Source organism: Triticum aestivum, chromosome 2B (genome assembly GCF_018294505.1).
Source record: "Triticum aestivum cultivar Chinese Spring chromosome 2B, IWGSC CS RefSeq v2.1, whole genome shotgun sequence".
NCBI classification, from domain to species: Eukaryota; Viridiplantae; Streptophyta; class Magnoliopsida; order Poales; family Poaceae; genus Triticum; species Triticum aestivum.
Window position 1 is genome coordinate 402,166,829 of NC_057798.1, and position 25,881 is coordinate 402,192,709.

General features: G+C 47.3%; 3 protein-coding genes across 3 annotated transcripts; 2 read left to right on the forward strand and 1 right to left on the reverse strand.

Annotated features, from left to right (window-relative positions):
- Positions 1 to 10,867: 10,867 nt before the first annotated feature.
- Positions 10,868 to 13,792, forward strand: LOC123045154 (26S proteasome non-ATPase regulatory subunit 11 homolog). Its single transcript, XM_044468096.1, has 2 exons — positions 10,868 to 11,075; positions 12,293 to 13,792. The coding sequence occupies exon 2, from the start codon at positions 12,305 to 12,307 to the stop codon at positions 13,580 to 13,582; it is 1,278 nt and encodes a 425-aa protein (XP_044324031.1). The 5' UTR covers positions 10,868 to 11,075; positions 12,293 to 12,304; the 3' UTR covers positions 13,583 to 13,792.
- Positions 13,793 to 14,025: 233 nt separating this feature from the next.
- LOC123045153 (la-related protein 6C) lies at positions 14,026 to 16,633 on the forward strand. Its single transcript, XM_044468095.1, has 9 exons — positions 14,026 to 14,625; positions 14,757 to 14,851; positions 14,946 to 15,017; positions 15,103 to 15,182; positions 15,288 to 15,369; positions 15,571 to 15,618; positions 15,716 to 15,784; positions 15,867 to 15,995; positions 16,096 to 16,633. Exons 1-9 carry the CDS (start codon positions 14,187 to 14,189, stop codon positions 16,420 to 16,422), a joined length of 1,341 nt encoding a protein of 446 aa, XP_044324030.1. The 5' UTR covers positions 14,026 to 14,186; the 3' UTR covers positions 16,423 to 16,633.
- A 182-nt stretch (positions 16,634 to 16,815) lies between these two features.
- On the reverse strand, positions 16,816 to 23,815 carry LOC123045152 (uncharacterized). Its single transcript, XM_044468094.1, has 6 exons — positions 19,243 to 23,815; positions 18,996 to 19,172; positions 18,746 to 18,928; positions 18,507 to 18,683; positions 18,318 to 18,434; positions 16,816 to 18,227 (listed from the first exon to the last, which is right to left on the reverse strand). The coding sequence occupies exons 1-6, from the start codon at positions 23,620 to 23,622 to the stop codon at positions 17,049 to 17,051; spliced, it is 6,213 nt and encodes a 2,070-aa protein (XP_044324029.1). The 5' UTR covers positions 23,623 to 23,815; the 3' UTR covers positions 16,816 to 17,048.
- Between the last annotated feature and the right edge of the window lie 2,066 nt (positions 23,816 to 25,881).

The following is a 25,881-nucleotide window of genomic DNA, read 5'->3' on the forward strand; positions in this document are numbered from 1 at the left end:
GCCCGTTTCGCCTCGCCGCCGTCGGATCCCCTCGCCGCCGCCGCCGCCCAGCCCGCCGGAGCCGCCGCCGACCCTCGTCGGACCTCGCCGAGCTAGCCCGCCGCCGCTGGTTTTCGTTAGAAAACCGCATGTTTTTTTAGAAACCCTTGGTTTTTCTTTTTTTTCCCAGTTTAGTTATTTAGCGAACGCCCGTTCGTACGTTCGTTTTAATGAACGGTTTTCACCCGTTAGCCGCAGACAAAGAACGTTCATTCGTTAGTCTGTTCGTCAGTTTTCTTTTTCCAGAGATTTTCTGCGATTATTTTCGATCGCGATTTCTGCCCTGATTTTTGTTTTAGTTTATCTTTTCACTCGTTTATCGGAATCAGGCGATTCAAGCGCTCAGATCTTTGTCTCGAAGCCCTCTTTCTGTTTAATCAACTTGAACAAGATTTTGGTACTGTAAAATTTGACTTAAGTCCAGGTTAGTAAACGGATCTTCTTTCTTTCGCAGTTTGAGTTTCGTTGCTTCGTTTGATTTGATTTTTTTGCAAACCGGAGTTCTTAAGTTGAACTATCTGGTTAGATCTCTTATTTGAGTTTTACCCGTGCTTCTAGTTGAGTGCTTATTGTATGCTTGTTTGTTTGCGATAGAGTACCCGGAGTGCGAAGCGTGCTACTACGAGTCTCTAGGTTTCACGGACCATCAGCAAGGCAAGTAACACTTTGATCATACCTCTTTACTACCCAGTTTTATTGCATTAGATCAATCCTCAAACAATTGCATGGTTAGGATATGATTAATATGTGGGTTTTGGGAAGTAGATGAGGTAGTACCTATTTACCTGTTAATTATCAAACCTTTGGAAGTTACTTTTACGTTGCTTATATTGCTATGTTATGCTCGTAGACGTGGTTTGGTTCGAGTGATTCATGACAGATGTGAGTGTTGTTACTTAATGGTTAACTTAAGGTGGCTACTTTAATACACATCTTGGTGGATTGCTTGAGGCACCCTGGAGTACCCAGTGGTTGTCAGGGCACCTGGAGAATCCAGTGTTGTCCTAGGATATCCCGGAGTACCCGTGTGATCATCCTACGGTCTGCCACCCAGGCTCAAAGGGATCATAAGATTATTCATGCTAGAAACTTCCGTGTGCAGCCACAAGCTATTATGGTCTCTAGCATAGTTGAGTAAGTTGCAAGACCTCTTTCAGTGGTGGGCTAGCAGATGTAGGGGAAAGTAGGTGTAACTGTCCACCCAAAGTAAAGAGCTATTGTTTCAGAAAGACCGTGTCTCGATTCTCCAACCATGGATGTATTCGAGTCTTGTGGGGAAAAGTGTGCAAACCTATGCAGAGTGTATAAACTAATCATGGTTAGTCGTGTCCCCGGTTATGGACATTTTGAGTATCTAGTTCTTGGATTATCATGTTGATCTCATCACTCTAAATATAATTTGATTGGGTTATTGATGATGTTTAATTGGGATTGAGTTGGAGGAACCTTCTCAATAATTTTTCAACCAACTTGGTAGTTAAATAAAATTTATTCCTTTGATGTAGGAAAAAATTGGCTTTATGAAAAACTGTAACCATAGAGCTTTCCACCAGCCATATATGCATGTAGTGATAGCATTTATTCTGTTCATTACTCTATGTGTTACTTTGCCAACATATTCCATGTGCTGACCCGTTTCGGGCTGAAACATTCATCTTGCAGACTTTTGAGACGACGAGTAAGGTGCCATAGGTCGTTGTCTTTCACTCAGTGATGTTGTTGGAGTTGATGGACTCACTTTATCTCCCAAGCCTTTCGCTATTATCGTTTTTAGATGTCCTTAAGCCATATTATTGTAATAAGTTCTCTCTTGAGACATTCAATGTAATAAGTGTGTGATTGCTACTCTGTTATAAATCCTCGAGTACTATGCGTGTCAGCATTACCGATCCAGGGATGACACTGATGCACAGAGATCAGACTGTCTGAGGTCTAGTCACTACAATTAATATATCTTTGTATTCCTCTCCGATCTATTGATTTTGTTTGGACAACTAGATTGATCTATCTTGCAATGGGAGAGGTGCTTTGTGATGGCTTCAATCTTGCGGTGTCCTCATCCAGTGCAGTAGGGGTAGCGAGGCACATATTTGTATTGTTGCCATTAAGATAAAAAGATGCAGCTTTACCATATTGCTTGGATCTATCCCTCTACATCATGTCATCTTGCTTAAGGTGTTACTCCGTTCTTGTTAACTTAATACACTAGATGCATGCTGGATAGCGGTCGATGTGTGGAGTAATAGTAGTAGATGCAGGCAAGAGCTGGTCTACTTGTCACGGACGTGATACCTATATTCATGATCATTGCCTTAGATATTGTCATAACTGTGCGCTTCTCTATCAATTGCTCAATAGTAATTTGTTTACCCACCATATATGCTTTCTTTAAGAGAGACGCCCCTAGTGAAACCTATGGCCCCGGGTCTATTTTATCATATTATTTTCAGATCTATAAAACCAAAAATCCAAAAATACATTGCTGCAATTTATTTATCTTTATTTTATTTTATACTTTTACTTATGTTTTATACCTATCTCTATCAGATCTCACTCTTGCTTGTGATGTGAAGGGATTGACAACCCCTTTTTTTTGCGTTGTGTGCAAGTGTTTGTTAGTTTGTGTAGGTGCATCTATTGGAGACTTGTGTGCTCCTCCTAATGGATTGATACCTTGGTTCTTAACTGAGGGAAATACTTATCTCTACTTTGCTTCATCACCCTTTCATCTTAAAGGGAAAATTTAACACAAGCTCAAGAAGTAGCACTCACTTCCCTGCCCACTCCTAGTGATCTCTACGAGCCAGGTTGTGAAGCCTACAAGAAGGAGTTGGAAAGCATCTTCCGGAAGCCAGAACCCAATTTGAGCCAGATGTTGTCCATGATGAAGCCACTGCATGCGGATGCTGAGTACCCCACTCATTTCTTTGTCAACGACCTCGAGTACTTGCCCCACACCACCTATCATATTCTTGGCATACTCTATGGCCAATCAAAGGGCACCCATCTTCTGTGAAGCTTGAAGGCACTATGAAAACATTGGTCTTCTATATTCTCAACGACATCCGCTTCAACACACACGATTTCTTCATCGGGTAACCCGCGGCTTCAGGCATTGATCTTTTGGCCAGAAATTCTATGTTACATGGATAATGTGGTCGATTAAGCTTCACTGCAACGTAAATTATCAAGCTTCAGCTCACAATCATGTTATCTTCTTGCCTGAAGTTGATATGTCTCCTGAAGCCATCTATCCTCAGCCTGCCAAAGAACCACTACGCGAAGACAATGCTGCCTTTCAAAGCTTCTCTGCTCCTCTTGAAGCCACTCATGTGCCCAATACTGCTGGTTGTGGTCCCCTTGTCGGTCAGCTTCGTCTGCCGCATTGTGCTCACACTGATGCAACCACCAGCACAATTCCTCAGAGGGCTCAGAAGTGTGCTCGCGTCTTGAATGACAGGGAACTTCTAGTTTCTCTACATCAGAAGCATGATAGGCATCATGATTGGATGAAATGTCAAATGCAAAGTCTTCTTGTGGATGTCAATCAGATTCGCAACCTCTCCACTAAGAACTCTTTTGTTGCACATGAAGCCTACATGCGAGCTTGGAATAGCCTCACAATGCTCTATTCTGAAGATGATCTCATTGTTGATGGCTTCATCGAAAGATTCAAGTTCGACTCGAAGCCCCCAGAATCAGCTAGATGGCGTCCTGCACCTTCAATTGAAGATTCTGACTACTCATCATCCCCTCCAACTATCGTTGTGTGCTTCATTGATGAAGAGGACGATGCTACTTCACCCGCTATGGCTTCACTGCACCAAGACGCTGCATCAGGCCCCTCTGCACCGCCCAACTCCACCGTCGACCCGGCTGCCCCAACATCTTCACCAACGCCTCCGGGGAACGCTTAGACACCCTATGTCTTCATTCCTTTTTGGTCATTCCATGACAAAAGGGGGAGAAGCATATGGGTTGATAGTCTTCAAGCATATGGGTTGAACAGTTGGCTTTTGAGTTGTAACACTTAAGTCAGATGGGATGTATGCTACATTTTCTATTGTTTTGATTGCATGGTTTAATTTCTATCTTATGCGCATGAAATCACTCAGCAAACGCCCATTTATCATTGTGCATATCATTATCTTCAATACATTCTTGTATGCACTATGATTTGACTTCATGAACAGAGGGAGATCTCCACAAAGCAAAACCTGCAATGAGCATTTGCATTCAAAGGAAAATTACTTATATGCACATCTTCAAGGGGAGCCCATTCAACTTCATGAAGCCAATGACCACATACTTTAGCTTTCACAGATTTCTTATCCCCGTTGAAAACTTCAACCAGTTTGTAATCAATCACCAAAAAGGGGGAGATTGTAAGTGCATCTAGTGCCACCCTAGTTGGTTTTGGAGTATTGATGACAAACGTGGTTGAGGGACTAATGTGTTTGTGAGATTCGTAGGAGAACACAGGTAGAGGTCCCTCTTGATTCGGTTTACCCATCGAAGTTGACCCCTAAATATGTATGAAGACATTGGTGGTTCGCGAAGACATTCACGTCGAAGATAATGACGTGTGAAGACATTCACTTGAAGATAATGGAGTGCGAAGACATAGTTTCTTTCGTATTTTTATTTTCTTCTTTTTTGAGTCATAGGAACCACCAAACTGTCAAGTGGGGTTCAAGTGAACAAAGTCAGAAAACGGATGTGATGCTCAACCCAGATCCTATGTCTTCAAGTGAAGACAATGAGTGAAAATCTTATCCTAAGTTGGATAAGTCAGCTTTCCTTGGCGTCGCGTTCTGAGGATCCAAGAGTCATTGTGGATCGTCGGTGAACGAATTCTATGAAGGTTTGGAGGTCTACCTTGAAGACTTACCTGAGTGATTGGGCAAGGACTAAGTGACCTTAGCTCAAGGGGAATAAGGTGAAGACATGGTCTTCTGAGTTCAATCTCAGCCTTCCTAACCAGACGTACAATTATCACAACAACTGGAACTGGTCTACCAAATCCTTGTCTTCGTCAAGCTACTAATTCTATCACTTCAGCCCTTTACTTATAGTTTAGCTTCATGAAGTCATTTCTTGTCTGCTCTGATTGACTTCTTTGTGTGAAGACATTCTCTCTGATTGCATATTTGGCTTCATACTGTCTTCCCATTTCGATATGTTCTACCTAGCTGCTATTTGTCTTCGTGCTTACTCTGGCCTGTCTCTTTGACTATGGCATGGCTAGTGTAGTTTATCTTCCGCTGCATACTGTGTAGGTGTTATCTGCTTATCTGTCTTCAAAGACATTGCATGCCTTGAAGACTTTTATAGTAATCGCCTATTCACTCCCCTCTAGTCGATACTAGCACTTTCAGCGAAGCTATCTCCACTTGTGACATCTACATGGTGGATACCCCCAGAGAAGGAGGAGGAGATAAACAACCTCCCAAACAATGACATACAGGGCGTCGCAATAAAAGCAATGGCAACGGCGAGGCAAGCAACAACGACACTAGAAATGGTGACACTACCAACAATGACGTTGCACAGGACGACGCCGACAAACCAACAGCCCGATGGTGACACGGTGATGGTGACAATATCGACAACGGGGGTAAAGACAACGGCGGCGAGGATGACGAGGACCCCGAGGACACCGACTACCACCCTAAGTCCGAGGAAGATAAAAGCCTCAGCCCCGATGAGTTTATCATTTTCAAGGAGTCCATCGAACCACCTCAGTTCGAAACCTTCCGCAAGTAATTGTCCAGTACGACCAAGAGCATTAAGCAGAAAACCCAGCAGTTGAAATTCGATCAGGACCAGCTCAATGGTAGATGGGTTGAACTCCTCAAGTTCGAACAAGATCTTGAGGACAAGCTTGCAAAGACCGAGGCTAATAAATTTTACCCCTGAAGAAATTTTCTTCAAGAGCTTGACGAGGAGGGTGGCGACAACATGCTATCTAAGCGCGAGTGGGCCGAACAGCCCGATCGCCCACCTCAGGGGCGGTGGGTTGATGTTGACCCAGCGCGCCCCGTCGACGGTGAAGGTGAGGGAGCCAAAGATGAGGCTCTTCCCCGACGGGAGCCCATCGGAGGCTGGGGAAGATCCAATCTGGGATCGATCTCCAGCCACTACTCGCTGCTAGTGGGGAGAGTGGAGAGATGGCAGAGAGAGGGGTGAAGGAAGTTGAGGGTAACTATGTCGCGCTTTGGGAAACAACACAACGTCTCAAGCCCAACTCTTGGCGTGCAGCCGCCGCCGCACATGTGCTTGGAGTTGCATTGCTCAGGCCTCTAGTTGTGGAAAAATTATCGATTTGGCCATTCCCACTCAACAGGTCCGCATGTGTTTTAAGATTTGTGCGGGTCAACATTTTGACACGACCCAGTCAACAAACAACCCAATTTCATACCACACGGGCCTGGTTGGGCTATATGGAGCCTACCAAACACGCCCCTATTGCACACTCTCATCCTTGCCGAAGATCTGGTTTTAAACCAAGTAAAGGTGGCTTCTAACTGTCTGAGAGTCATTCAAGATTTTCGGTCTGACATGCAGCTCGGTGATAACTGCATGATCATTAAGAAGATAAAACACTAAGCGATCTTCTTTCTTGGCTTGTGACACAGGACATGAACAACGCTCATGTAATATGGAGGCTAAGGGCATCTCTAGCCGTTGGCCCCCTAGGAGGGGCAAAAAATCGCCCCTTGGGGGCGCACCGGCGCTAAACCGCGCACTGGGGGCGTGATGCCCCCCAGTCGCGGCGCCCACGGTTAGTCAAAAAAGTCAAATACGGCGCAAAAACGACTCAAATTTAACGCAAACATCGGCGAATTCGTTCAAACTTAAACATATTTTACAAAAAAAGAAAAAAAACTACCGCAGGCTACCCCCGCCGTCTCCCTCGCCGCCCGCCCACGCGGTTCTACATGCCGAGGAGGCTGTAGAACCACGTGTAGTCACCACCGTTGTCGTCATCGTCGCCGCCCCCGCCTACGCCTCCGCCGTCCCTGCTGCATCCCTCCCCCGGTTGGCGCGGCGGGTTGGACGGTCCGGGGGCGTCGTCGTCGTCGTCGTCGTCGCTGTCGAGGACCACGACATCGTGCTCGTCCTCGCGCCCACGCTTGCGGGCGGTGATCTCCTCCAGGGCCCGGCGCTGCCGGACCATCTCGTTGCGGAGGTAGTCGTCCTGTGCCCACCGCATGGCGTCCTCGTCGGAGAAGCCGTGCCGGGCTATCTCCTCGTACTCCGCGGGGAGGCCGGGCTCCGGCTTGGGCTCGACGAGGACGAAGCGGCCGGTGGGTGGAGAGGCGTTGGCGCCAATGCGGACGCCAGAGCTGCGGGTGTGCGCGCTGACCGGCGTGCCCTGGAGCTCCGGCTTGACGGGGCGGAGGCAGGGCGAGCCGCCGGACGAGGAGGAGGACCCCCCCGGTCTCCATGCGCCTCGAGGTCCAGGAGCTTCCCCGGCAGCGTGAGAAGGAAGGGGGAGCGGGGTACTCGAGGCGCGGCATGTTGCCGCCCTCGATGTACTCGAGGATGGCCTCCAACGTGCGCCCGGGCACGCCCCACCACCGACGCCGGCCGGCGGCGTTGAGCTTGCCGGAGGGCACGACGCCGTTGGTGGCCTCGAGCTGCTGGGCGTGACGGCGGCGGAAGTAAGGGTCCCAGAGCGGGCTGTCGGGGACGTACCGTGGCCCCTCCCTCGCCGCACGCGGCAGGTTCGAGCGGATGCGTGCGATCTCCGCACGCCGCGCCGCGCCGGTGTGTACGCATGGCGGGCGAGGGAGGGCGAGGGATGCGCGTCGTCCGGTCTTCACTGCGCCGCCCGTGAGGAATCAATGGTGCAGGCTGACCGGCGCGGCAGCGCGCGACAGCTTTGGCATTGATTCGCCGTGGGAAACAAGGCGATGAGGACGACGAAGGGCCGAGAAGAGAGCCGTGTCGCTGACGCGGCGGGCCTGCGGCTTTTTCGTACCAAAACAGTTTGCCGGGTTCGGGCTGGGTCCGCCAGCGCTGTTTTCGGCCCAAGCCGGCGAAAATCGGGCTCCTGGGGGCGCGACTGGGCCATTTTTTCAGCGCCGGCGCGAAAAAAACGCCTGGGGAGGCCTTCCTGGGGGCGCGGCTGGAGATGCCCTAATAGACTAGCTCGTTTCGCTTCCTCTCCTTGTGATCTTCTTTGGTGTGTTCAGTTGAAGGGATGGCTTGGAATGGCACGGGTCCGACCCGCCCCTAGCCCCCGTTCTCGCGTTTAGTTGAAATTGGGACGGGCATGCACTGGTTCCCCGCGAGCGAATATTCCGCCCAGATGCGAAACCAAGTCATACCTCAGAAACGGCCGGACCACGCGAAACGGCTGCCTCCCTCGCACTCGTCCTCAGCCCACAGGTGCGCCGCCTCCCTCCCCTCCCTCCCCCTCCTCCCTTCCCCATGGATCTGGGCAGCGCCGCCGGTCCTCTCTCCCCGTCGGTCGGCGGCTGCCTCCCCCACCCCTCCCCCCTCCTCTCCCCTCCCTCCCCCTCCTCTCCCCTCCTCCCCCACTCCATGGATCTGAGCTGCAGCGGGCCTCCCTTCCCAGCCGGCCGGCGCCAATTTGTCCCATCCCTGGCCGCCCGTTCCTCCTCTTCCCGGCCACGGCAGGGTCCTCCTCTCCATGGCGGCCGGTTCCACCCATCTATGCCGGTCGTTTCCTATCCCCATGGGCAGTTTCCTCACTTCTGGATGCCTAATAATCTCTCTTTTTCTATCATTTTGTAGCAGCTCGACGGAAGGACTCCAAGCAGCGGGTGCTCGACGGCCGGAATCGAACTGTGAAGGTAGAATAACACCCCCCCTTGTATATGCAGCTAGTGTTCATGTTTATTTGTTGTCCAGTGTATGTTTGCAATATATATGTTGATGTAAGCATCATTGGTAACTTGTAGATGGTCATGAAGATGAACAAAAGAAAAAAGATGGTTAGGGGAGCTGTTGTTTTTGTTGCACTAGCTGCAATGGCAGTAATTGTTCGGGCTATAGTAAGGAAGAGAAGACCACGTATTACCTATGGCCCAATGCATGAAAGAGATCGAATCAGATACGATTATCTAAACCAAAAAATTTGGCAAAGCGATGTCTTATGTAAAAACATGCTAAGGTTTGAAAGAGCTGCATTCTTCAATTTGTGTGCCATAATGAGGGATCGCAAGTTGCTAGAAGATAGTCCACATGTTAGCGTGGAGCAACAATTAGCGATGTTTTTGCATACAATTGGGCATAACCTTCGGAATAGAGTGGTGTCAGCCAATTTTTGTAGATCATATGGCACAACCAGCATCTATTTTAGAAAGACTCTTCATGCCATAGGCGAGCTTCGTAACGATTATATACGGCCACCATCATTGGAGACCCCCGCAAAAATTGAAGGAAATCATCGATTTGACCCATATTTTAAGGTAATTTTAGAAACTATTCCTTAGGTATGTAGGCCATATGATATGGCATCTACTAATTGTCCCTCTATAGGATTGTATTGGAGCTATCGATGGTACATATGTGCGAGCTGGTGTTACCAAAGATGTCAAACATTCGTTTCGTGGTAGGAAGGCCTTTACAACCCAAAATGTGATGGCAGCGGTAGATTTTGATCTCCGCTTCACATATGTGTTAGCTGGTTGGGAAGGGTCAGCACACGATGCGACCGTTTTAGCTGATGCATTAACGCGAGAGAGAGGCTTACAAGTACCACCAGGTAAGAAGTTGCCTTAGATAGTTATTGTCCATTTGTTATTGCCTCTAGAATACCCCCTTCTTGAATACCCACAAAGTTGATGCCCCCTTCTTGAATACCCCAATTGAATACTATCATGCCTTGGCTTCCATTTATGGGACAATGGGGGCTAAGGGGCTGGGTGCTAGGTCTGGCAATGATCTTCTTTCTATTGATATTGAAGACGAGGAGAATGGTGAGGTGAACACGTCACCAAATGTTGGTGAGTCTTCTGACCCCAAAGCACCACCCAAAAAGAAGGCTAAGGTAAAGAACATTGTTGATGATCCACTAGTTACCACTCTCAAAGATGGGTTCAAACTTGTGGCTGAAGCGCTTGCTAAGTCTAGTGGAGATGATGATGATATACCCGACGACCTTTGGGATGTAGTGTCTGTATTGCCAGATTTTGATGAAGAGCACCTAGCCCACTACTATGCCCATCTTGTGGACAACCCCAAGACAGCAAGAGCCTTCATGAAACTTACCCAAATCAACAAGTCTTTTTGGGTGAGTAGGTATGTGAAGAAGAACTTCTAAATTCAATATGGTTGTATGCTTGACAATTATGTGAACTTGTGGCTGCTTTTGAAGACTGCGTTGTGAACTTGACATATGTGGTTGTCAACCAGTGGTGAATTTGACATGTATGACTATTGCACTTTGATGCTTTTGGGAATTTCGTTTGTGAACTGTATGATTGTATGTGCACCTTGTTGAAAATTATGTTATGTGCTGTCATTCATGTGTTATAAACTTGTCGATATCAACTGTTATGTTGTTTTTAATCAAATTACAAACGAAATGCTGCCGAAATTTTAAATTTTAGGTCGTTTCATTTTTCATTACGTGCTTCCAACCAAACACTTGAACGGAACCGACCCGTTCTACTCTTTTGCTCCTACCAAACACAGGAATGGAACAGACCCGTTCCTCTGGAATGGAACCATTCCATTCCATGACAGTTTGGGATGGTCCCCCAACTGAACACACCCTTTGTATCCCAAAATGAACATCGTTACATTAAATAAAGAGCGCGGTTCAACTAAAAAAAACTTGTGAAAAGGAGAAAAATCTGAGAGCCTGGCAACCGGGACCCGTTTGGCAGGGAGACGTAGCAAACACTTCCCCCGTCCTCGACGCAAACTAGCAACCTCAAGAGAACAGACCAGCTTCTTCTCCAAGTCCAGTTCCTTCTACCCATTGGGCCGGCCGCCATTGAGAGTTTGCTTCCTCCGCTCCGTCTCATCTCTGCAGGAAATCCGCCATCGCTCGCCCGGTACTGCGGCCCCTCCCCCGTCCCTTCTTCTCCCGCCTTCCTCCCCCCATCTCCTAGATCCCGCCGTCCCAGTTAGGGTTGAGTCTTACTTCGGATTGGATAGTCCCGCCATGGCGAATTCGTGTCTTTATTTTGTAATGTCAGTAGGATCCAGTTTCTTCGATTACAGTCGTGGTCCGGTGCTTCTGTTAGCTCGCACTGCTTGATTTGGTTTGAGGACGAGATCTGGCTCCTGAGGGCTCAAACGGAGCGATTCTTAAAGGGGGATTCTCAGTTCTAGGTTGTACATCTTCATATGGATTTGTTCGTTAGCTGACGAGCCAACTCTATTCGCAAAATACCCGTGGAACCACCGAATTGAGAAAAGGGGAATCATCAATTTAATTTAACTCCTTGTTGCTTTCCATCAAGAAATCTGTCAAACGCCATTAGCAACTTCTTTTGCTCACCTGTTGGCATTTGATGAGATATAGGCTGAAGGCTTGGGGTACACCGTACAATGGTGATTTCGCCCAATTTTCTTAACTTTACTTATTATTGTATCTCACAAGTCTTTTTCTTACTGTATCTCTCAACTCTAATCAGTATGCATGTCAGCCATGACGGTGGTAGGGTTTAGACCATGCCCGCTACCAAGGTTGTCGGTACATATGTTCTAATTTTCAAGTCTGCAATGTGATGTAGCTATTCCAAAATGCATAGGAGCCGACTTACCTTCTGAAACCTTAAGCTGTTCTTTTGCATTTTAAGTGGCTCATATTAGGATCTGTACAAGTATATCTGCATCTCAAATCCTAATGTTAGGCCTAGTTGAATAACTATGTCTTGAAACTAGTTTATTGAGCCATTGTACTGGCTGAGCTCCTCTTAATACGTTCCTCTCCAGATGATTCAGTATAATGTTTGGTGTATCAACTAGATGTTTTGTTGGTTGCCAAAGATGGTGAATTTAGTGTCTGATCTTCGGTTATGTATAAGTATATCTGTTTTTCATTCTTGACTTTGGGCCTCAGTAAATAACAAGGTGCTGCAACTAGTTGCGTACCAATTGAGCCATTAAAGCTGTTTATTTGGTTTATGTTGGCCGAGCTTCTCTTCATATTTATGCCCTCCAGATGCTCGATTATTATGTGTTGTCCACTCTATTGGTTATTATTTACACTGCCTTCTTGGTCGATATGATTTATTTTTGAATAATCCATATCCTGTTGTGACAGGGTGTACTGACCATGTCTGCGATGCAATCATCGTATCTTCCTGCTACCACTGAGTCAATTGCAATGGCTCAGGAAGCTAAGGATGCTTCAGAGTCCATTTTAATCCTCTACCGTGTGCTTGAAGACCCGTCTTCTTCTTCAGATGCAGTTAGAACAAAAGAAGTTGCCATTACAAATCTGACAAACTATCTCACAAAAGAGAACAGAGCCCAGGAGCTTAGGAATCTGTTGACCCAGCTCAGGCCATTTTTCGCACTGATTCCCAAGGCAAAGACCGCAAAGATTGTACGTGGCATCATTGATGCCGTTTCCAAGATACCTGGAACATCTGATCTTCAGATCTCACTCTGCAAGGAGATGGTGGAATGGACACGTGCAGAGAAACGTACCTTCCTCAGGCAGCGTGTGGAAGCAAGACTAGCAGCCCTTCTTTTGGAAAGTCAGGAGTACACTGAAGCTCTTACCCTTCTTTCTGGTCTTATCAAGGAAGTGAGGAGGCTGGATGACAAATTGCTTCTTGTTGACATTGACCTTCTGGAGAGCAAACTCCATTTCTCTCTAAGGAACCTTCCAAAGGCCAAGGCTTCTCTGACTGCCGCAAGAACTGCAGCGAATGCCATTTATGTTCCGCCAGCGCAGCAGGGCACTATTGACCTGCAGAGTGGAATCCTTCATGCCGAAGAGAAGGATTACAAGACTGCCTACAGTTACTTCTTTGAAGCGTTTGAAGGGTTTAATGCACTGGACGACCCTAAGGCCATCTTCTGCTTGAAGTACATGCTTCTGTGCAAGATAATGGTCAACCAAGCTGATGATGTTGCAGGAGTGATCTCGTCTAAGGCAGGCCTGAAGTATGTTGGTCCTGATGTGGATGCTATGAAAGCTGTTGCGGATGCCTACTCGAAACGATCTCTGAAGTACTTTGAAACCGCTCTTGGTGACTACAAGGCCCAGCTGGAGGAGGATCCTATTGTCCACAGGCACCTCTCGTCTCTGTATGATACCCTCCTGGAGCAGAACCTGTGCAGGCTGATTGAAGCCTACTCAAGGGTGGAGATTGCGCACGTAGCAGAGATGATTGAGCTGCCAATTGAGCATGTTGAGAAGAAGCTGTCACAGATGATCCTGGACAAGAAATTCGCAGGGACTCTGGATCAGGGTGCGGGCTGCCTCATCATCTTCGAAGACGCCAAGACGGAGGCGATATTCCCTGCTACGCTCGAAACAATTTCGAATGTGGGGAAGGTTGTCGAGAGCCTTTACATGAGGTCAGCAAAGATCATGGCTTGAGGAGATGTTTTGTTCCCCAGTTAAATCTTACAGTTGAGCTCTGCTAGAATCTCCAGGACATGAAATCCCTGCGTGTTGCCATTATTTCTTCCTTGCAAATTGTCTTGTGTTGGCTCTATAAAATGTCTAGCTCATGGACAAGAAAACACGGTTGTTTCTGCTTGATGGAAATACAGTTAGCACTTGCTGATATGAACCATTTCCGTTCTAGTGCGATGTGTAATGTTCTGTTTTTTTTTTTTTGTGTGTGTGTGTGTGGGTGCTGGTGCAACGTTGCAGATTCACTGCAGTAATGCAAGATTAGGTTGCTTGTTTGGTTAAAGGGGTTAGTAGCGATTGAGGTGGCAGATTAGTGGAGAGGCGCAGGTCCAAATTAGCAGGGAGATTTAGGGGCCCTAGATGTAAGCGGAGTCCCTCATTGGGGTCAAGGGTCAAGGGCTGGAGAAGACGAGACATGCGGGCGTGCAGTGCATGCGTGCGCGGGAGAAGCGGCCATGAAACGCACAGACCAACCATTCCTCCTTCCCCCACCCGCCTTTATATAAGCTCGCCGCGCCGGCCACGATCCATCCGTCATTCCTGGGTCACCACCTGACCGCCAGCCATGGCCGCCGCGAAGGAGAGCAGCCCTGACCCCGACGCCAGCGCCACCGCCACCGCGGCGCCGCCCACGCCCATGTCGGCGCCGGCGTCCTTCAAGTTCAACGTGCACGCGCCGGAGTTCGTGCCCATGTCGCCCACCGCCACGCCCATGTCCGCGCCGGCGGGCGGGTACTACTCGCCCTTCCTGCAGATGCAGCCGGCGCCCGACTGGAGCTTCCTCCATGACCACGAGCCCGTCTTCTTCATGCCCGACTTCGCGCACGCCAAGTTCGCCGCCGCCGCCGCCGCCAGCAACAGCGCCCAGGCCAAGGGCAACGGCGGCGGCTCCGCCGACGTCGCGCAGAAGATCGTCAAGCAGGTCGAGTACCAGTTCAGCGACATTAACCTGGTCGCCAACGAGTTCTTGCTCAAGATCATGAACAAGGACTCCGAAGGCTACGGTAAGCACAGGAAACAATGTTCATTCACAAGACATTGTACGTATTTCATTCTTGTGCAGCGCAGCGAAAGAGTGCTACAGTATAAAATATTCAGACTAAGCTAGACATATTATTTCTTTACATGCATACAGTTCCCTTGTCAGTCATTTCATCATGGAAGAAGATCAAGTCTCTGGGAGCAACCAACCAGATGCTGGTCAAGGCTCTCCGCACCTCCACGAAGCTTGTAATTAAGCTGCTCCTTGCAACCTATAGCCATTGTTTGTTGCAGCTACCAGATGAAGCATCCTTCTCACAGGATAATGAAATTTTGGCTGCAGATTGTGAGCGATGATGGGAAGAAAGTTCGGCGCAGGCAGCCCTTCACCGAGAAGCACAAAGAAGAACTTCAGGTCACTGACTTGCAAAGACTCCATCTCATCTCTAGTCTGCCCACCCACCCACAACTGAACCACCACCTTTTTTTTGTCTGCGCAGTCTCGGATGATCATAGCGGAGAATTTGCCAGAGGACTCATCAAGAAACAGCCTCGAGAAGGTCTTCAGTGTCGTTGGAAGGTCAGATAAGGCAATTAATTCCCCGCAGTTTGCAAATTGTCGCCAAATAAATCGTATGTAGGAACTGATGTCGTCCATTAACGATGTAACTGGCATGCCAACCAGTGTGAAGAACATCAAGATATGCCACCCCCAAGAGCCTAGCTCAGCCAGGGCTTCCAAGTCAGACACACTTGTGAGTAACAAGGTATTTATTTCACCTTTTCAACTCAACTCAACTCTTAGTGCACCACCAGAGGATCTATATGTGTCACAATCATCATACCATCTGAGGCTCATTGTGTAGATTGACAAGTTTGATGTTTGCCTAGATCAGGTCCAGAACAGTAAACATTTTTTTTCCAGCAAAATTATGTTGTAACTATTTTACCTTGTGCTCTTGTGGAAGATGCATGCTTTAGTCGAATATGAGACCTCACAGCAAGCTGAGAAAGCAGTGAGTATTTACCACCACAGTACTGGTCATTTTTTCAGGTCATTGGCTCTTCATGTAGTTAGACTGATGGGTGCACCTTCAAAATAATTCCTGACAGGTAGAGAAGCTAAACGATGAGCGGAACTGGAGGAAAGGCCTCCGTGTGCGCACAGTACTCAGGCGCTCTGTAAGAACCCTCTTCTTACAAATCAGTATTGATCTTCAGCTACTCATATCTGTTTTACTGCAACTCCATGATTTTGTCACAGCCCAAGTCAGTAATGAGGCTCAAGAGGCCTGATTTCGACCACTACGCTGGTTCCGATGACGAATCGCCACACTCACAGGTGTCATCCGACTCCCCAACTTCAGAAGCTATCCATTCACCTGAAGCTCATGTAAGCACATCACTGGCTACAGTTCCAATGCCGATTTCCATTCAGTTGGACAGGCAGTTGTTCCAGGTTTCTTGTCTCATGCAAACTGCCAATTTCACAGCCAGAGGATCACCAGAGTGGGGCCAAGAAAGGGTGGGCAAGAGGGCGAGGGAAGCTCCATATCGTGGCACCGCACAGCCCGCAGTCTGCTCCCGCAGGCGCAGTCGGCCACTTTGACCCATCGAGCCCTCGCCAGGCGTCCCAGAAATGCCCATTGAGCCCCAGGCAGGTTTCTCAGAAGTGCCCATTCAGCCCCAGGCAGCCTCCCCAGGGCCCGAGGATGCCCGACGGGACACGTGGGTTCACAATGGGCCGGGGGAAGCCAGCGGCATCATCCGTGGCAGCCCGGACGGTTGCTGCTCCTCCTCCGGCTCCTGTTCTTGTCTAGTTCAGTTCCTGCAGGTTAACTGCTACCTATAGTGTATTTCTGAGCAATGAACTCTGTATCTCTATGGATACAAGTGGTTGACGAGCCTTTTTTTCTTACCTTCCTTTTTTAAGACCCTATAAATAAAACTGGCTGGGTGTTGCCGTATTTAAATGCAAGGTTGTAATTCTTTTTACTGTTTCACGGAAAGTATGAGATCTTTTTAAAGTAACAGCTGAAAGAATGCTTGGTGATGAGTATTTGCCTTGGTTTCATCGTTGCAAGCTATAACAGAGCTACAAGTTACTTATAAGTAATACCCAGAATTTTATGAGAAACTAACTTTGCACCAAAAACTACCAGCCAATTCGTCTTCTCAACTGGATCAATTTAGGCAGGTTAAAATTCAGTCACTACACATGAACTTCTGGAGGCTTATTTTATTTAGATTGCAACTCTCACCTTCATTCAGGAAAGCAAAAAAATTAAATAAACTTCACCCCAGAGAAAAGGTGCGTACCGACCTTCATGAGAGTCAACACAAACGAAGCAAACTAGCGTGCATTGGTGTTTGATCTCACAAAGGAAGTACAGTTCTACATGAAATTTTATGCTAACCTATCATTTAGCATGGAGCTAATTAAAGGTCAATGCCTTTTTGATCTGGAAATAACCTCACCAACATGATCCATGTTCATCACTTGTCTCTGCATGCTAGCAATCTGTGCCTTCAGTATTCTGATCTCCATCTCCATCCTAGTTTTCTCAGCAATGCGAGCATTTTGCACATCTTCTAAAATATTAAGTGCATATTGCTCTTGTCTCCATCGAGGCGTCTCTTCTGGTGGACCTGTCACCAACTCCAGTGCACCATCTCTTCCACAAACCCTCCCATTGTCATGCAATGGAACTTTGATATCCTTGCTGACTGAAACTGGTTCCAGAGCTCCATGTCGAGAATAATACCCAGCATTGTTTACATGTGTACTCTTTGATGGATCAGAACGAATTCTTTCCTGATATACTGTGATGTCTTTCAGATAGACAGATATACTGCCACTATGTATTCTCCTGACCTCTTCAGTACTTGGTCGGCCAAATTTACTGGGCTGGCAACCTGTGTTTACTGTATCAGAAACATGCTTCCCATAGTTTCTTATCGATTCTTCAGCCCCTTTGTTATTATTCTCACCCCGGTGATCCATACCTGAAGGAGCAACTGAGGCACTCTCTGTGTAGGTCTGCTCTTGTTCAGACGCTTCATCATTCTCTAAAATTTCTTGTTTCACTTCGATCTCATGTTCAGACTCTGATTGAAGAGCCCCCTTGGACTCTTTTCTTGCAGCTTGATTCCATCCAGAGTCTTCAACATCTGATTTATTGTGGTCTCCCAATGGCACACATTTCTGCTGGTTTTGGGAAGAAACTTTATCTTCTGCCATATTAACAGCTTGTGTACAAAGAGCATCATTATTCATTTGCATTGTCCCATCAGGTTTCGCTTCACCACATTCAGGTGCATCTGTGTTAACCAACATTCTCCCTGTGTTCTCATCTGTTGTTCTCTCATCCTGCTTCTCCAGCACCGCCGGTTCCTGTGGATCTGATTTATTGTGGTCTCCCAATGGCACACATTTCTGCTGGTTTTGCAAAGAAATTTTATCCTCGGCCATATTAACAGCTTGTGTACAAAGAACATCATTATTCATTTTCAAGGTCCCATCAGGTTTCGCTTCACCACATTCAGGAGCATCTGTGTCAACCAACATTCTCCCTGTGTTCTCATCTGCTGTTCCCTCGTCCTGCTTCTCCAGCACCGCCGGTTCCTGTGGACAATATCCATCAGATTCTACTAGTATATGTATATAGAGAGACCCACACGCAAGGGGTGGGGTTAGGGATCAAAGCTCCATTACTTTCTCCATGCATAAATCCCACTGGTTCCGTGTTCCCACATCACCACTATCATTGGCGCTCATGTCTTCCAAGATCCTCCCATCTCCAACACCATTGTCCTGTTTGTCCTGCCTTGCCTGCAAATGGAAAACAGCCTTGTCAGATTGAATCATAGTTAACTCAGATGGCTATTCTAAAGTTGTACTTGCCTCCTCAATGCCGCACGCTTCCATATTTTGTATTCCTTCAACACAATTAGCCTTGTTAACATCCACGATAGCCACAGTGGTATCTGCTCCACCACCACCAAGTGTATCGACCAGTACCAAGGGTCTTGCATTTCCTTCTGTGATTATACACCCCAATTCTTTTTCCGATGCTTGTTCCTGTAAAAGAGTATGATCAGATTCCACCAATCAAAGAAACATTATATTGTCAGTAGACTCACTTCCTTAATGTCCAAATGCTCCTGATTCTGTATTCCTTTGGTAGACAGGACCTCATTAATTTTGGTCTCAGGTGAATCAGCTTGAAATTCACAGCACCCAAGCGTAATGACATCTCCTAACATTGCCATTTTCTTGTTCTCGATTGTAGGTCCTAAATCTTGTCTTTCCTCAGTTGTTTGTTGCTACAAAAGATCAACTATCAGGACTCAGAAAAGATATTTCAGATGGAGATTCTGCAAGTGCACTCACCTTGTCCAAGTCCAAAGCCTCCTGGTTCTGAATTTCGATTGTAGACCAAGTTTCATCAACCTCCATAAGAACCAAATCGTTAGATCCATCTCCTACCATATGGCTGTCTTCCAATATTTGTGTCTCCTTATTTGTGAATATTATTCCACACTCATCTATCTGTTTAATAGACACTTCCTGCAAAAGAGAACAATCATATTAACTACTCTACCAGTTAATACAGTAAAAGATTTACAAGCATACTCACCTCATGCATGTCCAAAGTTCTGTGGTCATCTACTCCTTGAATCTCCATAGCAGCTCCAACAGACAATGATTCCCTCTCATTTATCAACCCAACATCCTGAAGGCAGTGCTTCTCCGTCATGCCTTCAACAGGAACTTCCTTCTGCCCTTCTTTTGACTGTATGATGGCTGGGCTACATAACAAACTATTGATTGAATTCTTTAAAGATTCCACTGTATCGTTGTCAAATTCTTTCTCCTGTTCCTGAGTGATTTCTTTGGGATTTTCCTCAACACCTATCCTTGTGAGTGTTTTGCTTTGTCCATCCACCTGCTCCACTATTTCTTCAATGTAGTTGTACATATATCCTGCTGTCAGTGCTTCCCCTTGTCGTTCTTCTGCCTGTTTAACCCCAAGAGCATCCTTAGTATTCTCCTCGGTATCTTTCACCCTTAACACCTTGCGTCCCACCCCTTCTTCTCGTTTCACTTGGTAAACCTCTTTGGACCCATCGACTTCTTTCTCTGGTAAATCCAAGCCACCTGCATTGGGCTTTTGCTTGGCATCTTTCTCAATTGGTGCCTCATCGTTTATGTTCGCGTGCTTTCCTTGTGGAACTTCCCCATTATCTTCTTCAATATCTTTCTTGGCCTGCTTTGCATCTTTCTCAATTGGTGCCTCATTGTTTATGTTCGCGCGCTTTCCTTGTGGAACTTCCGCATAATCTTCTTCAATATCTTTCTTGGCCAAGCACCCGGCTTCGTCCCTTGCTGGAAGGTCTATTTGCAGGATGCTGTCGGGCCTATCATTGCCCCTCATGGTCCCATTGGCTTGTTCTACTTCCGCATTCACTTCGGGTACTGCCTTGACCTTACCATCAGTGCTTTCCTCCATTGGCCCATGAGTGCCATCAATCCCTATACTTCTCAATTCAGAATTTTCTTCAAACTTCTTGTCTGCAACTCCCTTAATCAAAACCTTCGTATGTTTGGTTTCTGCATGCTCTACGTCAAAAACTTCCTGAAGCTTACCATCAGTATCTTCCTCCATTGGCTTATGAGCTCCTTTCATTTTTGCACTTTGTATATCAAACTTCTCATCTGCATCTTCCTTCATCAAATTCTTTACCTCTTCCATTTCTGCATGTGTTATACCAGGAAACTCTGCTAGCTTATCATCATCATTGTTCTCTATGAGCTCCCTAGCCTTTTCCGCTTCTGCATGTGCACCTTCAAGAACATCTCCAGGCTCCTCAACAGTATCTCTCCCTGTTAATCTCTTACCATCATCCATATCTGCATGCCCTGCTTCTGTAGCTTCCTCAGGTTTCTCAGTATCAAACTGTGCACGCATCTCTGCCTCTGCAATGTCTACATCCTCTACTTCAGCAACTTCGTTGTGCCCTTCATTTGAACCTCCATTTGCCATAGTATTAATTTGTACATGTTCTGCATCCTCTACTTCTGCAACTTTCTTGTGCACATCTTCAGCGTCTTTCTGTGTTAGATTCAGAGCTTTATCCACGTCTGCACTCCCTTCTTCAGGAACACCTAAAAGAACTGCAGCCATATTAATGTCAGTGACCACTGCCTCCACTGTTTGAGGAACATTTTCGTGTTCACCCTCATTGTCTTTTTCCATAAGAGAAATGTCTTCTCCACATTCTACAATGTCAACTGGAGGAGCTTCCTGAGGCTTCTGCTCGCTATCTTTCATAGCCATCTGATCGCTTTCTCCTCCAGTCTCTTCTTTACAGGAAATCTCCCTCTCCTCATCGGCGACAAAACCTAAAGCGGTTTCTTCATCATTTGTTGTCACTCCAGCAGCAGCACAAGTATCCTCCATTATGCATGACATTTCAACACATTCACCAACATCATTTGCCTGCTGAACTAGAAGAATTTCCTCAGGCAAAGCCACTGTCTCCTGAGGATTGTTCGTAACACCTGCATAGGCTCCTTGTTTGCTCCCTGACAAGACTCCAATAGAATGACTTGTTCCCTCCCCAACCCTTTCAACTCCTTCTGAAACTACGGTACCTTCAATAGCCACCGCTACATTACCCTTTTCTTCTATGTCTTTCGTGACAAGAGCAACGACTTCTTCGGGTTTATTTGACATACCACGAGACTCGTCAACTGCAAGTTTGGCTTTCTTCTCCAACTCCTGAGTAACAATGGTGCCTTCTTCTGGTCTACCTGTAGCATCAAGACACTTATCTTCAAGAAGATTAACTATTTTTTCCTCCATCATCACAGCATCGCCTCCTTCAGGTGCACTGGAGAAATTTGTGGGCTTATCAACTGTGATAGCTTCCTCTATGACATCCTCGCTGAAATCAACATCAGTCAAGAGATCACTGTATTCTTCTCTCTCCATAGATACTGCAGGTTTAACCTCCTCAGGCATATTAGGGACAGCAGGAGGTTCCTCTCTGATCAGCTCACTGGTATTTTTCAAAATCTGGTCACTCCATTCATCCTTGGCATCTTCATTGAATGTAGAGATTTCAGTTGACACCACTGTCTCGTCAAAATATGGCTCATTCACTAAATGATCTACATCACCTGCCATAGAGCCCTTCAAATACACACCTTTGTACTTTGTCCCTACCAGAGACTTAGCCATGAAGTTTCCATCATCTCCCCTACCCAGATTCATATCCCTATCCTTCCTCAGGTTTACAGTAGGAGTTGGCACCTGCTTCCTTGGCACAAGAAGTACAATATCATCTCTAGTCCCAGCACTAGCTGACAGGGACTTGTCTGATCCAGCAACAGATTTTGGCGAGGATCCCCTTTTGCAGCTGCCACCACTCGTTCCACTGCTCCCATTCCTTCCGGCTGCAAGCCAATCCGACAGCTTCGCATCATACAACTCCTCAAGTTTTCGCTTTTTATCATTATTAGGGGAGACTCGAGCCTTCTTCATTTTCCGCTCCCTTTCTGCCTCGGCTTCCATGGCTGCCCGTGTCTTCTTCACCTTACGCTTGGAAAGCTTCCCTTCCACAGAAATGCTTCCTGCCCCAACATCAAGGTCAGGTGGCAATGGCTGCGTCCACCACTCTGCATACCGAGCCGTGACTCCTGGTTCAGAGCAAGGGGTAAAGATGGCTACGTTCTTCCCCTCCAAATCGTAGGTCTCCCATGCAACCCCCCAATCCTCATTTGCTCGGCGAACATCCCCAGGCACATCTTGGTCTAGTCCAAACTGCATTGCAACGCGGTGTGGGAGGTACTGCTCAATGCAATCCATCCCCACTAGCTCACAAGCATGCAGGCAATGCGCGAGTGAAATCAATTCCTCATCTTCGTTTATATCACTGCCACGAACCCACCCGCTATGATCCTTGCATGCTTGCTCCGAACTGGTATAGGGCCGCCATAAAAAGTTCCTCCCCGAATTGAGGACCTCGCGGATCATCATTGGATTCATCTTCTTGCTCACATCATGCCAGCTAGCAGCCCTTGGTTCGCCATCCTTGATGAGGTTGGGCTTTCCATCCCAGAGTACAGGGAACCGCTCCCACATCCATAACTGAAGGATGTAGAGGGGCGCATGTACTGACAAGGGAGACAGCAACTCTGCATTGCCGCCTGTTGCGCCTGCGGCCACCAAGTAAGTCTTCATCTCACGCAGGTCCCGGTACAGGGACGCGAGCACGGCTGGCCCAATGGCGACGTGGTCACCGCGCGCCATGCGGACAGCAAGCGGGAAGAGGGACTGGCGCATGGTGGACTCCGGGTGGCCTGGGAGCACGAAGCGCGTGAGCCAGAGCGCAAGGAAGGCGGCGTGCTCGATGACGGCGTCCATGTCCGTGTCCGTGAGGAAGTGCTTCATCCAGGCGGCATGGTGCGCCTTCTTGCAGGCGCTCCGGTTGAAGTCGAGGCGCACCCCGTTGAGCGCCGCCTCGTCCGGGCGCCACTGGTGCGGCAGCGGCGCGGGCACGGGGGAGCCGTCGGCGGGGAAGCCCCCAAGCACGGCGACGTCCTCGAGCGTGATGGTGGCCTCGCCCCAGGGGAAGACGAAGGTGCTGGTGGAGGGGGACCAGAAGGAGGCGAGGTGGAGCACGGCGGAGGCGTCCCTCTTGATCCTGTAGGTGGAGGCGAGGACGGCGTCAAAGATCCCAAGTTCCCGCCAGAGGCGCTCGTGGATCGGGCGTAGCTTGGCGACCCAGAGCTCCCAGTGGCGCGGGGCGCCGAGCCAGCCCCTGAAGGCGACGCGGAACTCGGCGGCGGTGGCGGCGGAGGGAGGGGGAGGCGGGCGGAAAGGGGGCGGGCCAGGGGCACGGTCGATAGGGAGGAGGACGTGGGCCAGGCGGCGCTGAGGAGCGCCACCGTCCGAGTGCATGTCCATGGGGAGCTCCTGGACAAGAAGGAGCTCGTCGTCGGAGGAGGACATGGTGACGGCGACGGCGACGGCGATGCCGGTGGCGTCTCTTGGAAGAAGATTGGTGGGTTTAGTGTGGGGGGTTAGATCAGTGGATGAACAATGGACAGATCAGAGGATGCATCTTCGTCTTGAATGACCCAATTCCTCTCCCCTCACGGGCTGACAGCCAGTCTTCTGCCCCCGCTTGGGTCATTGGTAATGGTGCCATCCGAGGCACTTTCAATTCTGCTTTAATCTGTCAAAAGGAATCTTCTTTTTTCATGAGAGGCGATCTTATCATTTATTTATTTCCTTCTGTTTTGCAGACGCAAATGCATAGTTATTTGTCCCTGCACTAATGCAATGCTTTTCATGTGTGCCTTTTCCATACAATTATGTTTTTCATAATCTTCCATTCTTTGAACTATTTTTTTTCAAACGAGTATTTTAAATTTATAAATTTTTCCTCTAACGTTACATTAACAACGTGTTTGGCAATATTTGGGAAGGGGACTGGGAGTTTAGTGTAGGGAGTTCTATTAAGATTAGACATGAGATGAGTCGTTTTATTACCAATCCACTTTTTCGCACATGATAGGAATTATGTGTGAGAATTTATATTCCCTTGTTTGATTCATGGGAATTGACGAGGGACCAGACCAGAGAAGTGAACATAAGTTATTATGAAGGGTTAAGATTAGTGGCGGCTAGGGTTACACCTTCCCTCCAAACAACTCCAGCGAGCGTGTGGATTCGTCTCTCCTCTGTCTGCCGCTCCGGTGGCTGGCGGCGGGAAGGAGAATTCCAGTGCCTCAACTCCGGCTAGCAGTTTAGGTTAGGGTTTTTAGTCCCTGCAGGGGCAGCGTTCAGGCGGATGGCGGCGCTTCTTCTTCGAGTTGGTCTTCCGGGCTCCGATCTACTGCTACTTGCGAGCTGCGTTGGGATTTCCCCGAAGAGGAGGGGATGATGTAGTACAGTAGAGATAAGTATTTCACTCAGTTAAGAATCAAGGTTATCAATCCAGTAGGAGAATCACGCAACACCTTTAGCAGTACCTGCACATAAAATAACAAATATTTGCACCCAACGCGAACAAGGGGATGTCAATCCCTTGACGATTATTTGCAAGATTAAATTTTGTAGTGATAAATAGATAAATAAAACACAAAATAAAATAAGTATAGAAAAATTGCAGCAAGGTATTTTTGAATTTTAATATATGATAAAAGTATATCCGGCGGCCATAGTTTTCACTAGAGCCTTCTCTCTTGAAAATAGCATACGGTGGGTAAACAAATTATTGTTGGACAACTGATAGAAAAGCAAATAATCATGATGATATCCAAGACAATGTTCATGTATATAGGCATCACGTCCGAAATCAGTAGACCGACTTCTGCCTACATCTACCACTATTACTCCACACATCGACCGCTATCCAACATGCATCTAGAGTATTAAGTTCATAAAGAATAGAGTAACGTCTTAAGCAAGATGACATGATGTAGACAAAGTAAACTCACGCATGAATAAACCCCATCTCTTTATCCTTAATGGCAACGATAGAAATACGTGTCATGCCCCTTTCTGTCATTGGGATTGAGCACTGCAAGATCGAACCCATCACAAAGCACCTCTCTCATTGCAAGCAAAATCAATCTAGTTGGCCAAACCAAATCAATAGATCGGAGAGAAATACAAAGCTATAATAATCATGCATAAAAGAGTTCAGAGAAGATTCAAATAATATTCATGGATAATCTGATCATAAACTCACAATTCATCGGATCCCAACAAACACACCATAAAAAGTGATTACATCGAATAGAACTCCAAGAACATCGAGGAAAACATTGTATTGAAGATCAAAAAGAGAGAAAAAGCCATCTAGCTACTAACTATGGATCCGTAGGTATGTGGTAAACTACTCACACATCATCGGAAGGGCAGCAAGGTTGGCGGTGGAAAAAGTGTTTCTGGTGGCTCTCTGGTGGTTTCCCGATTTTAGAAAATTTATAGAGGCGGAATTAGGTCAAACGTAGCAAAGGTGGGCCCACGAGGCACCAGGGCGCGCCCTCGTGGTCCGTGGCCACCTCCTTCATCTTCTGGCCCTCTCTCGAATCTTCTAGGGTCTCTTTTTTCCAGAAAAAACCTCCAAAAAGTTTCGTGGCATTTGGACTTTGTTTGGTACTAATATTTTAGAAAACCAAAAACAGGCAAAAAACATCAACTGGCACTGGGCACTAAGTTAATAGGTTAGTCCAAAAAATGATATATAATTGTTTGTAA

What these genes read in the sequence shown, in the direction of transcription:
- LOC123045154 (XM_044468096.1), top strand. Translation starts at nt 12,305, where the DNA reads ATGTCTGCGATGCAATCATCGTATCTTCCTGCTACCACTGAGTCAATT.
- LOC123045153 (XM_044468095.1), top strand. Translation starts at nt 14,187, where the DNA reads ATGGCCGCCGCGAAGGAGAGCAGCCCTGACCCCGACGCCAGCGCCACC. An exon ending in CAAGGACTCCGAAGGCTACG is followed by an intron (nt 14,626 to 14,756) that starts GTAAGCACAGGA and finishes ACATGCATACAG; the next exon opens with TTCCCTTGTCAGTCATTTCA. An exon ending in GTCTTCAGTGTCGTTGGAAG is followed by an intron (nt 15,183 to 15,287) that starts GTCAGATAAGGC and finishes CATGCCAACCAG; the next exon opens with TGTGAAGAACATCAAGATAT.
- LOC123045152 (XM_044468094.1), bottom strand. Translation starts at nt 23,622, where the DNA reads ATGTCCTCCTCCGACGACGAGCTCCTTCTTGTCCAGGAGCTCCCCATG. An exon ending in GAACTTTGGACATGCATGAG is followed by an intron (nt 19,173 to 19,242) that starts GTGAGTATGCTT and finishes TCTCTTTTGCAG; the next exon opens with GAAGTGTCTATTAAACAGAT. An exon ending in AGCATTTGGACATTAAGGAA is followed by an intron (nt 18,684 to 18,745) that starts GTGAGTCTACTG and finishes ACTCTTTTACAG; the next exon opens with GAACAAGCATCGGAAAAAGA.